The sequence below is a fragment of the Platalea leucorodia genome, assembly GCF_965183815.1.
Source record: "Platalea leucorodia genome assembly, chromosome: 4".
In the NCBI taxonomy this organism is placed as follows: domain Eukaryota; kingdom Metazoa; phylum Chordata; class Aves; order Pelecaniformes; family Threskiornithidae; genus Platalea; species Platalea leucorodia.
The window spans coordinates 121,220,045-121,233,535 of NC_138826.1; the positions used below are offsets into that span (position 1 = coordinate 121,220,045).

The window sequence follows — 13,491 nt, forward strand, 5'->3', positions numbered from 1 at the left end:
ACTCAGCAGTTAGGATACCATCGAATGATTGTATTTTACTCTGAACAGTATTCAAGACGTGCACCAAGGTCATATTTTGCTTTGATACAATTGTTTTGGCATTTCTCCATCCAAGCAGTGTCTTTGAGGTTGAAGTTTGTTTTCCAAGTATTTAGCTGCAGTTCTGTGTTCACAAGGGAGAGGATCTGAACAGCGTTATTTTAATTCTCCACAGGTGCGGATGCTGAGCAGGATGCTGCTGTCAAACTTGCCCAAGAACGAGCAGAGATAGTTGCCAAATATGACAGAGTAAGTGAACTTGATAATAATTTTAAAGACATTCTATAATTAATGTCTGTTTAAAAAATGAATCATGGTTCCCGCTAGCTTTTGTTTAAAATACACTATGTAGTACTAATCTGATTGTTTCATGATACCCTGGCCTCTGGGTGAATTAAATTCTCCCTCCACGGGGGATATTCTGGATAATGACTCAATCAACTCATTTTTCAGGTGCATGACAAGTTGCTTTGGGGCTCTTTTAAGGTAGTGTAATGTATTGGAAGTAATGAAACTGGGATGTTTGAGGATGCTTGGTGTAGCTATGAGATCAGAAGGACTCTTCTTTTACTTTTTATTTATTTATTTTTTGGTTATGGTAATAGAAACATTTAAATCATTACAGAAAACTTCAAGGGTGAGTGAACTGCATTGTTTGTCAGATTGTACTGTACTCGTCCCCCCGTACTTGGCACTGGTGAGGCCGCACCTCGAGTTCTGTGTTCAGTGTTGGGCCCCTCACTACAAGAAGGACATCGAGGTGCTGGAGCGTGGCCAGAGAAGGGCAACGAAGCTGGTGAAGGGTCTGGAGCACAAGTCTGGTGAGGAGCGGCTGAGGGAGCTGGGGTTGTTTAGCCTGGAGAAGAGGAGGCTGAGGGGAGACCTTATTGCTCTCTACAACTGCCTGAAAGGAGGTTGTAGCGAGGTGGGGGTCAGTCTCTTCTCCCAAGTAACAAGCGATAGGACAAGAGGAAACAGCCTCAAGCTGCGCCAGGGGAAGTTTAGGTTGGATATTAGGAAAAACTTCTTGACGGAAAGGGCAGTCAGGCATTGGACCAGGCTGCCCAGGGAAGCGGTTGAGTCTCCATCCCTGGAGGTATTTAAAAGATGGGTAGACGTGGTGCTCGAGGACATGGTTTAGTGGTGGACTTGGCAGTGTTACGTTAACGGTTGGACTTGATGATCTTAAGGGTCTTTTCCAACCTAAACAATTCTATGATTGCTGTAAGGAATTGAAGAAATACCCTAGTCATATCCTTTTTTTTTTTTTTTCTTGAACCACTTGTCAAGTGAAAGCCTGGCACAGAGTATGTCTAGAATGCCTACACTATATTGACATATTGTTGTAACACTTACAGACTTTATAGGTGTCATTGGAGTACTGAGCAATAGACTTGTTTGTAGAGTTCGTGAAACATTTTACATGCCAGGCTTGGTGGTGTGCACTTAAGTGAGAGGCTGTGTTTTTTTTAATAAGGAAAACACACGCATGTGGTTTGTATTCTGAGTGGTGGCCTCTGTTCACACCCAGTAACCTGTGCATAGCCCATACTGGAAGAATATATAGCTGAAACATACTTATATTTCTGCAAGTCTTACGAAAATTGACAATTGGAGTAGAAGAGAGGAACATGAACGAGTGCTTCATTGAGGGAAAACTCAGTGCTGCATTCTGTTTGACAGCTGCTGGAAGTCAGCATGGACGTTAGGCTTGAGACTGTCCGCAGTATGTGCTGTTGTCAGGTGACGGTTCAGGAAAGATGGATTATGGAAATAAAATGAGTAGAAGGCACTGTGTGGGGACCTTGATGGACTTCTGGAGATTAACAACAGATGTGAGATTATTACGAGTCTGTGGTTGAAATCAGTGGTTCAAATTTATTCTGCGTATAGCAGTGATGAAAAGAGGTTTCCTGTGATGAAAATACTGTTTGTAGGGGCTGGGAGAGGTGTGCTACTCTCTTTTTTTCTTAGTTGGCCAGTTTAGGACTAGCAGTCTCCTCCCCCTTCTCTACCCTACTACCGGTGTGTCCCACAGATTATGCTTTGAGTGGTTGAATCCTGTCTTCTGCGTCTTATCTTATTGTATCATAAAACTTAATTTGGCTCTTTTTTTATTCTTTCCTTTAGGGACGGGAGGGTGCACAGATTGAACCGTGGGAAGATGCTGACTATCATCTTTACAAAGTCACAGATAGATTTGGGTTTCTACAGTAAGTAGCGAGCTTGAAAAGAAAATAAGATTAAGACTTTGCTACTATTACTATTTATGCTTTTTATTGTATCGCCTACTTGGTGAAAGTGTTATGCCTTTTAGTAGATCTTCTGGAAACTGTTTGCTGTGTAACTTTTGGGTAATCTTTCACTGTGCTTTTCAATTCCATTTCTAGCTGTTTTTTAGTTCTGTAACTTGATCCTGTGTAGGGAGTGAAATGTTTTTGAATATTTTATTTGGGAATGAAAACTGATAGTCTACAAAAAACATAGTTCAAGCTGAATTAAATTGCAGATAAATTTTGGTTTTAAGTAATTGTGTTATATATAAACAAACTTGAAGTTCTTGGAAGGATTTTTAAAAATTTTACTATAATATTGATCTTCAAAAAAAAAAAAAATCTGAACACATTTAAGGTTACTTAATGGTTGTATATGAACAACTATGTATCACAGTTCTTCAAAGATAAATCTCGTTTAACTTCATGTATTTAGTAACCTTACTGAAGTCTCTGCCAATTTGGGACTTAATATTGCATCATAAAGTAAATTCAGAAACTGCCAGAATCCAGATCCAATTACCCTATAGGTACCTCCTTTGAAACAAATATTCTCTGTCTTTTTGGCAAATAAAAGATGTGAGTATTAAATTGTATTAGGACTTTTGTGGTTGGCAGATATAAATATCCAACTTGCAGAAACTGAACACAAGCTGACTTGCTACTTTTGGTAAGTCAAGACTCTCTGCCGTTCTTGGCGTTTATGTTTGAATACATGAAGTGCAATTAAAATCCAGAAAAATCAATAAGTGGAAAACTTATTGTAATAACTATGTGCTTTTATAGTATTGGGGGGAGGTGTGTGTGTTTTGGTTTTGGGAGGATTTTTTCCCCCCCTCTTTCTTCTATTTTGTAATGTCATTGTTTTTATAAGCTGTCAGTTAAAACAGTGATCTTTACCTGTAGACTGCCTTTGCTTCATCAGGGTGAGTTAATTTGGTGTATGACCTCCAAACAGTTCTGTTTTACACAGAGAGGTCTTTGTGTTGGTAAACTACAGCTGCAACACCACGTGTCTGGTGTTGTAGCTGCAGTTGTAGGCATTCTTAATGGAGGATGTCAGAACTATTTCTTGTGCAAAAGTAATTGAAGCCATTGCCAAGTTCGCCACCGACTTCAATGGGAATTGAATCACTCGCCTTCAGATTTGCAAGTGGATTCTTGTTTTTGGTATCCTTACGAACTCCTGAACTTTTCCTGTTACTTGTATTGTGCTATTTGCCTTTTTATGTGTTAGGCATGGAAGAATGTTATTCATGTCTGCTACAGTTGCTGCTGCAGTCAGTTTTGAGGTGTCTTGGATTTCATGGCTCCAATGCCGTAGTGTATTTGAGATGCAGTTATGGAGGTGCTGCTTGGCACATCACCATGTGCCAGTTTCCGTGCTGCTGTAGCTGTAACTTAAAGCTACTGTGGGCACCCTTACATCGCACTGCAGTCCTTGTGATGTGCTCGGGTAGATGGCCTTTAGTCATTAGGCCATACTTCCTTTCCAGTAATGTCATTAGTCACCAATGCCAAGTCTATGCAGAATTCATTCTCTGCGTAGTCAACTTCAAGGGATGAAACCTGAAAGATTTATAACACGAGCACTGCACAAATTAACAATATATGTGGATACTCTGTCTCTTCACTAATTGTGCCATATTTTTTGCTTACATGCTAATGATGTCTCGTTATAAGACAGATTTCACCTGACAGTGCCATCAAGGCTACTTTATGATTCTTTATAGCAAATTCATTGCAAATGATGTCTTTATTTTCCTGAGAAATAAAATCTCTCCTAATAGGAGAAATATAATTAGGATAAGCATATCAACTGTCTTTCCCTGAAAAGACAATTTATATTGCACTATAGATTTTAACTATGGTCTGGGTTCATGTATGCTGCAATACTGAGCCTGTGCAATCTACAGTTTCTGAAAGAAACTCCTATTCCTACAAGAATTTGAAACTAAGCAGTATGAACCAAAAGCCTCAAACAATTGCTGTAATGGTTATCATCCATAAGACCCATAATTCCCCATGACCCATCAATCAGGTGTTGACAGTGTGAATTAATGCAACAGGCCGATGCACATTGGAAACTGAAAGTCCGGGGACAGTATTAAACTTATTGTTCTCTAGTTAAGTTGAGATCTGCAATGATTTGTAATCTTGTTTACACTGACGTCTTAAAATACTAAGTAGCTGAAAAATGTCTTTTTTATCAGAAGGTTGCTGGATGTGGAGAACCCGATGGAAAATTAGGGGTTGTTTGCTCAAGTACAATAGGCCTTGATTACTGTCGGTAGTTTATAAACTTCTCTTTCTCCTTGGCTGTGTCCTGTCTGCAGCCTTCCTTGGCTCTGTGAAGGTGCATTCGAAGTTCAGCTGGTTACTGATAGGGCAGGTGGGATGAAGCACTCAAGCTGCCTGTGCAACTTGCCACCAAGAAGAAGATGGCAGAAAGTAAAGACTAGAGACTTTAAAGAGCGGTTTTGGTCTAGATCTACGATTCTTCTGGTGTCCCAGTGTCCTTATTTGTGTGTCAAACTGAGAATTAGTAAACTTGGAGAACCTGAAGACACTTACGCTTCTATTGTCTTCCTGCCATCCCAGTAGAAGTGGGTAAAACCGTTTAGATTTTCTTCTGAGAACATACTGAGTAGCAGAGGGAAGGTGCCTTTTGCTATAACAGTGTAGAAATGGCTGGTGATTGGAAACAGAGAGGGCATTTCCCTTCAGGTGAAATAGCTCACCTTAAGGCTAACCTTCATTTAAGACCCACAGCTGAAATACCTGTTGGGCAGCTTTGGTCGATTCTAATTGTTGTTGTAGTATTTATTGTTTGCAATAGTTAAGACCATCTTTACTTAGCACTGTCTTAAATTTTTAATAGCTGCTGCCTTAAGAACACAATTTAATTTGTTCGCTGTAGTACTGTTGTTTATTTTGCAATTCTGCAAATGAATATGGAAGTTCTAGTTGACTTTGGATGTTAAAAGGAAATTGGTGTGGACAGGTTATTAAAATAGCTATTTAAACAAAAAAAAACCAACCCAAAAGGCTAAGTTAATACCTAATGAATTTAAGGAACAAGAAAGTAAGTTCAGTAAGAAGAACCAAAGCATTATAATAATGAGACTTGTTTGAAAAGAAAATAGGAAAGTTTTATAGGGAAGTTTTAGAGGGAAGTTGGATATGAGAAGCAGGTTTCCAGCAAACATGCTAAGCTGCAAAATAACCCTGTGGGGAGCCGAAGGGGACTGTCTCTTGGGATGTTTAAGACCAGACTGTACAAAACAAAATGGACCTACGAGGAGTATTGCCCGTGGGACTGACTAAATTGTAACGAGTATGTTTTCAGTAGAGTAGTTTATAAATTGTATATGAGAGGCATGCATGAACCAGAAAGAGTTAAACTCTCATTACTGGCTAAAATGTAGAAAACTTGGCCTTACCAATTACTGTTGTTGGGAGGCTGTAAGGAAGTGGTGGTCGTCATGGTTTATTTAAGCCATATGGTGTTGCTGGCAAAATAGTCTCAACTTGGGGAATTTTTTACATAATTTAATTTATCGCCAAATAACACAACATTCCGATTACTGATTTCGATATTGCAGGGGGGGAGGGGGCAAAAGATAAAACTTTAACGAGCGCCTAGGGGAAACACTCCTCTCCGTTCTGCCCCCAGCACAAACTTCCCTTGTTTTTTGCCCTGGGTCACCCTTGGCTCGCCCCAGTTCCTTTGGTGAGGCGATGGCATGGCAGTGCACGGGGTCGGGATCCTGCGTGCAACGACTTCTTTCTGCCGCTCTCGATTTCTTACCTGTTTTCATCTACTGCTCCTTTTATCTTACTCGTTTTCTGCTGCACCAGCGTGGGTCACCCGCAGGCTGCAGTCCCCTCGGAGGCGTCCCTCCCCTGGCACGACGTGCCTCCTCCTGAGAGCGCATCTCCAGCTGTGTCCCCAGCAGCATCTCCTTCTGTGTGTCTCTTCTGCTTCTTCCCACATCTCCTCCACTTCTCCTGCCTCTAGCAGCTGCCGTGCTTTTAAAAAGATGTTTTTAGTAGAGGGATCATGGGTTCCTCCGACTGACTGAAGTTTTGGCAAACGATGGCTTTGTTATAGCGGATTCAGAGCTGACTGGAGCAGCCATGACTGGCACAGGGCAGGTCGTGGCCCCTTCCCACACAGGTCACCCCTGCAGCACCTGGCTACTGAAACCCAATACATAAAACTGCCATGCTGGGTACAAGTCAAGCACTGGGAACTCAACTTGTGAAGAAGATATCTGAGATGTCGGCCAAGGAAGCCGGTGTTTTCTGGACATGTTGGTAACAGAACACTGTAAACGTGACCATGGTTACTAGATTGTTGTACAACCCGACAGGGTGTTTGCTTCCTTCTGGAAGGTTGAGGATGTATTTGGAAAGAGATGCTTTCAGAGCAGTGTTTTCCAAGGGGAAAAGGCCATTTCAGAGTCCAGAGGTCTCAAATGACTCTAGGGGCACAGATCAGCTCTGAGGGAGCTACGATTCAGATGCTGATGTGCCTTCTCATAGCTGAGATTAGGCTGCACGTGTGCCACCTGGACCCCATTGATAGTTGTTCATGCTTTCCAGTGCAATATTTCCAACCCTGTTACGTTAAACGCAGTTTGCAAAGCAGTACAAGAAAGGTGAAGTAGCATTGGTTCATCTCAATACCATTTCATACAGTCTTAATTCCATTAGCATTGTTAATCTTAATCGATATAGACTAGTTTCTATCCAGTGCTGTTGGTCTTCCTAAAGTCACCTGGTATACATGGAGTAGTGCCTGTTAAAACTTAACTCTTCACTTACGTAATGTTTGTCTAGGAGGGAGCTCATCTTAGTCATCAACACAAGCGTCTTGAGAGAACAGACCAGTATATTTCCACAGGTGCACTGTGGTTACCTATAGCCCTAAAAATAAGGTTTGTTTTTTTGTTGTTTTTTTTTTTTTTTTTTTTTTTAAAAAGGAACATCTCTACCCAAAAAACTTCAGGCATGGTCCTCATTCTGTAAATTCTCCAGTAAAAATCCTGCTGGACTCCTGATTGCACGTTATGGTGCAGGAATGCTCAACAGTAGGGCTGATGTGAAAAATACCATTCATTTTTAAAAGGAACGTTTTTTCCTCCAGGAAATCTAACACCAGTGTTTGTATATAGAGTCTAGCAGTGTTTTGATAAGATCAAATATTCTTTTCTAGCAAATATTCTTGAAATTGTATGTGACAGGTAGTTTGTTCTATACCTGTAAGTTGATATAAGTTTAGCAGACCATCTCAGGGGACCACCATAGTGTTCAGATAAGCTTTAGTCTATAATATATGACTTTTTCACTCAAGTATTTTAGGAATGGGAGAAATGCCTCAGATCTCTTCGCAGATAGTCATAACAAAAACTGTTTCAGCTGGTTTTGGAAATGAAAAAGATGGAATGTGTTTGGTATTCATAAAAAATAAGGGTTTTGTTTGGTGGGTTTTTTTCTTTTTTGTTTTTTTTCTTCTGTTTTTGGATATGTTGTGTCTTTTTGGTCAGTGTTGTGTCAAGCTACCTCATTTTTTTTCCTCCAGATTTAATCAAAAGTTCTCATTTCATGCTCACAATAAACACACACACACAAGCACCAGAATGTTGCAATTAAAAAACAAAAACAAAAACAAAACCAAACCAAAACGAAAACCAAAAAACAAAAAAAACCCAACCAAAGCAAAACCCCAAACAATTAGAAAACAAAAATAAAACCCATACCCCAGAAAACCGAACTCCAAACAGTCTGCACCCCACAAAAAAAGCAGTTCCTTTCTGTCTTATCTTGGAGCCTGGCTAAATTTTAAAGTAAATGTTCTTAATCTTTTTACTGTGGACTGTTCTGTTGTAGAAACTGTACGTTGCAGATACTTCTATTTGCAGTTTTTGTAGCAGCAGTCATTGATAAGGGAATAACTTCAGGGAAAAAAACTGAAGGAATTTCTGAGTGTCTTGAAGCTCATAACAGGCATTCCAGTAATGCCTTGGGATCTGGGATTTCCCCCTTCCCCCTCCTTGAATTCTTCAGTTGATCTGTTACTGCTTTGGGATGGTTAAAAAAAGCTACTAGAATTAATACTTTTATTCCTTGGGTGGTGGCAAGTCCTCTACTACTCCTAGGAACGTCTTAAAAGATATTTAATTTCTTTTTTAAGCCTACAGTTTAAATAATAATATCTATATTACTTTGTTTAGAAGTGGCAATTATATGAATGATTTTTAAAAGTTGTAAAGATAGTTAAAAAGTTATTAAAGGTCTTAAAGCAACAAAAGAAAGCAACAAATCCAAATGACAGTCAATGTTTTGTAAATAAATAAGAATTTAAGCTTTAACTGAAGATCATTGAAGCACATATTTAAACATATATTTTCATGAATGTATCCTTGTATGTATTTTTTGTGAAACTCTCCAGCTAGCTACAAGGACAAAATAACTTTATTCCTTCCCTTCTTCCCTGCCCTGTATAATGTTAAGGTTGAATGGTCACAAAAGCGGTGGCTGACTGGGGTTTGCAAAACAGCCTAAACTTTATACGCGCTCCTAAAATAGGGTAGAAGCTGAAAGCAGCATTTTGCAACTCTAAAGGTCAACACCCATTTCATGTTTAAAGAGCCGGTCCTCTTTCAGGCCTTTCACCATCAGGCCAAAAGTCAGCGAGCAGGATAACCAAAACAGCCTCAGTGTCTTCCTAGGATGGCACAGAAGATAAAGTTTGAGCAAATCCGAACAGCTAGAAGGCATCTTCCTTTGCTTAGGCCTCCACACCAGTATGCCCCCGTTCAGTAGTCTGCCAGGTTCTGTGCTCCTTTGTACTGAAATCTCTAACTCCTTGAACGACATTCCCTCTCGAGGATGAGACGTCAGCTGGGATCATTCACTGGGTACCTGTTGGAACTAGTGATGTCAGCCCTTCGTCCCAGATAGTGACCGAGCAAAAAGTATTAAAAAAAAAAATAAAAAAATTCCACACCTTTCCTTTTTAGCTAGTAAGTAGGATTTATATTATCTGGTCTTCTGTTAGCTGTACTTGTGTGTATATTCTCATTTGATTCTTTTATTTATCTATCTCTTTATATCACCCAGCTGTGAGTGAGGCGTTCAGTTTTCTTTTGTAAGAAGACTTTTAAAGATCACAGTTTTGCTTTTCTAAATAAGAAGGAAATAACATTGCTTTTTGGAATTCGGGGCAGGTGGAGCTCAAGGCCAAATTTTACTACTCTACATTGGGAAACATAGATTATGACTAATATACGCTGACTAATATGTTGTGGAAAGCGTTATAATAGTTCAGGTCTTAATAGATACAAAGTAGAAATAACAGAAGAAACTACAATTTATTTACTGCAACTTTTCAAGCACTTTTTTCTTTCCATCATTGAAAAAATCAACTGAATTGTCCTGTTAACTTCCAGTAATGAGCTGTGAAAATCATAAGCTGCCATGACATCATTTAAAAAATTGCAGGAATTATTTTAACGACTTTTATTTCTCCAGCCTGCACAATATGAATTCTTCTCAGCTCTTGTCATTATCAAGGTCTGTGTTAACTTGTATTAATAATTATTATCTTATAGCTATAACCAATCTTGTCAAGTTTGGTGGTCTAACTTGGGTGATTAAGCTTAAACATGTTTTTCTTTTACTACCTGTTCAATAAAGGGAAACTGGGGATGTACGTGCAGTGTGGCAGATGCTCCTATGTTGATAAACATTCAGGGATCAGTGTAGTGAGGTTGGGCAGATTGGAGGTTGATTCTGCAAGGTTGCTTTTGATTTTGTTTCTGTGGTGTGTTTTTTTTCTGGTGTCCCCCCCCCCCAGTGAAGGAAACGCTGTACAAATACTAATGGTAGAAAATACAGTGTGGATTTCCCCCCCCCACATTCAGGAAGCTCTCTTAAAAAATGGGGTTAGATTCTTGTACTACTCTTACAGTAGCTCTGCGCTGCTTTTGATGGAATTGTACCAATTTACAGCAGCTGAGAATCTGACTCATACTCTTATTCTTTATCCCATGAGTCTATTAAAGCGGTGAGCATGCTTTTAGAATAGTTTGCTAATGCCGGAGATCATTGCGTTGCCACAGGCGCTTTTCAAATAGCAGAGTTCATTATTCTTTCTTTTGCTAAGATAGAGGCCTACCTGCTCTCCTCCATCAAACTTCGCTCTTTAAAAAAAAGTATTGCATTTTTATTAGCTCTGTAATGCATTTCTGCAGCATGCTGCACAAATGAGCTAGGGGAGAGCAAATTGTGAGATATTCCATTAAATGTCTTTGAATGAAGCTATTGATTTTTTGGTTTTTTTTTTTTTTTTCAGTATTACTATTTTGCCCCTAACTTTTTAATAGGGAGCAATATGATAAGCAACAAGTTATCCCCTCTCTCATTCTGTTTCTTGGTAATTTCTACATAGACTTGCTGGAACATAGTCCTTATCTCCAAAATATTCTTCATGGATTCTTTAATACTTTCTACAAGGTGCCTGTCGAAGCACATGTCTGAGAACAATCACTCTTATGCTGCTGGCCCTGCTGATTTGAGTAGGTACACAGGTGAAGTGTCTCCGGGTAAGAGATGTAAGGACTGGTCTCTGAGTGTTCTTGGCAGCAAAAGAAGTTACGCTGAGGTGCCAGAAGTTTTGGGTAATAGAAATTAAAGAAAGAAGCATGGCGGCTGTAATTTGGTAATAATCAAAGTAGTATTAAAAAAATAGGGATTTCTATATAATTGTAATTTCAATTTTTTAGTAGAAAAGTCTGCACGTCAAAGCTTAAAGAAAGAACACTAAGGTTACTAGGAGAGTTGCAAGGTTACTGTTCATAGTGACACACAGCCACTGTCCTTAATTTTCTAGGCAAAGTATTGCCAAACACATTAAGTGATATGATGAGGTGCTGAAAGAGCAATGAAATGTTTATTCTTAACAGTTCAATCATATATGTAAATCTTACTGCATTTTATATATTGTGGTCATTCATTAGGGACTTGCTGTCATTTTCCTCTCCTCCTCTTTTCTTCTTGGCTTTGTGAGACTGGGTCAGCCCTACTTGTCAGGAGGGTGGCTTAACTCTTCCCTGCCTTGGGAAGAAAGTGTGCTAAGTTCAACCTCTTCCAGCTGCTGAAGACAAGTCTTAATTATTTTTTTTTTTAAATAAAGATCTCGGGTGTTAGAGAAGAGTTGTGGTTCTCTTAATTCCCTTTTTTACTAAATACATGAATATGCCTCACTTTGACTGTAGACTTTTTCATGTGGCATTATAAAGATCTACTACGAAAACTCTACTGTAGTCTTGCATTGCGTGCAATGGATTCTGCCCTCTAATATGTGATACACTTTGACTGATTTTTCTCTGAAATATTCATTGCTAATAAATGTACTGAGGAACTGCTGTTAAAAAAAACCCACACGACAAATTTCAGCTCTATTTAACGTTCTTTCCTTTTGCCCTAATGTACGCTGAGGATATTATTTTTATGTAAGGAGAGAAATGGAAGTTTTCTTGGGTTAGTAATTGAGATTCAGAATGCTTTTTTTTAGGTCCATGTTCCTAGCAGTAGACAGAACCATTTTTCTTGCATGCATTCACAGGGAACTGCTTCTAAAGAATGTTTTTATTGCATTTCTGTAAGACAAAGCCTGGTTTGAAAACACAGCGGTGATAGATACATAATAAACGTTAATGAAGAGGTTTTACAAATTTTACTATTTATCAGTTATGGAACTCCTGGTAAGTTGAAATGAATCTCTGCTTACTATGTAATTGTGAAGTGATGGGGCTAAGTTTCAGGCGGACCTTTCAGAGGCTCAGGTTAAGTAGGCAATTTTATTTAAACATCACTGACAGCGGAAAGAGTACATTGGACTTGCTGTAAATTTTACTTAGTTGTTATCCGTTCTGACTTCTTTAGTTTACAGCTCTGCTTCCATGGTGGACAGTGAACTTTGATCGCTGCGTTCGTGCCCAGTTGTGGTGGTGGTTGCGTTGTGATCCGTTTCTTTGCATTGGTGCATTTGAACTTATTTCTAAAAGCATGAGATGCATATGGCGATGTGCAGTAATTGCTTCCTTAAATCAATGTCTTATTTTGCAATAGTATGTGGTCAGAAATGTTGCTTTAGAATGTGTTTTGGTCGCTATGAGGAACTCTTTAATGCTTTTGCTGTTCACTTTTCCCCACGCTTGCTATTGAAACAAGTCTTTTTTTTTTGCCAGCCTGATGGCAAAAGTGGTCATTTATTCAAAAGCTGTTCCATGAAAATTGTCTAAACCAGTCCTAGCAGAAGGGAGAGGAGCCAGACTTTCTCTCCCAGATGATCACCTGTGAGCTTCACAATCATATAGGATCTTACAGTATTTGCACACCACTTGTGTTCTTGGTGGTAGAACTTCACCAGGAGAAGGAGGAGGTGCCTTACTTCTGGTCTTGGCTAGGTCATTGTCCGAGACAGGCTCACTTTAGAATGTTGTGAAGCTAAGGAGACTCTTTGAACCCAGAACCAACTCATTTTATGCAAGGCTTGAAGTCACCTGTTTTGGACCTGTTTGAAGAGAAGCCACCAACCACCTGTACTTCAAACAACATCTGCATAACCTGCCTCCTGGATTGGTATTTATTGTCACAAAATAAGGAGAGTAGCAGGATTTCAGGTATACCTTTCTCAGCTGTGTTTTGCTGTCTAGTTAATTTTGGCTTCCACTGGAAAATAAGCAGGTTTGTCCATGTGCTCTGCTGTCATGGTTGCAGTCATTTTTTAATATCTATGTGTCTAGAAGATAGCAATAAATTTTCCTGTGGTTTTGACTGCTAATTGTTCCTTTACAAAAGCATTTAAGATGTTCTTCTCTTTAATTCTGTTTTGTTCATCTTAATGAAAGGTGGTTTTTTTTCTTAAGAATAATTTGAAAGGGTTTTTGATTTTTTTTTTATATATATTTTTTTATTTTCCTCTTATCATGATGATCTGGTGCATGGTCCTTCCACTACTCTCCCTTCATGCAGGTTCTTCCCATGGAAGGAAGGAATGTTCTGTTATTAGTTGCTATCATTCAGAATGGTATGGATTCTTTTTCCCTAAAACTGTGTCACAATTGTCCCCATTTCTTGAGCTTATTCTTAGGACTAGAGTTGAAAT

The 13,491-nt window shown here is 39.2% G+C and overlaps 1 protein-coding gene across 1 annotated transcript in view; it reads left to right on the plus strand.

Moving 5' to 3' along the window:
- USP6NL (USP6 N-terminal like) overlaps window positions 1-13,491 on the plus strand; it is a 130,026-nt gene that overhangs the window by 59,572 nt on the left and 56,963 nt on the right. The window contains exons 3-4 of the mRNA XM_082309104.1: window positions 215-288; window positions 2,170-2,252. Coding sequence (XP_082165230.1) covers window positions 215-288; window positions 2,170-2,252 — 157 coding nt within the window. The remainder of the gene's footprint in view (window positions 1-214; window positions 289-2,169; window positions 2,253-13,491) is intronic.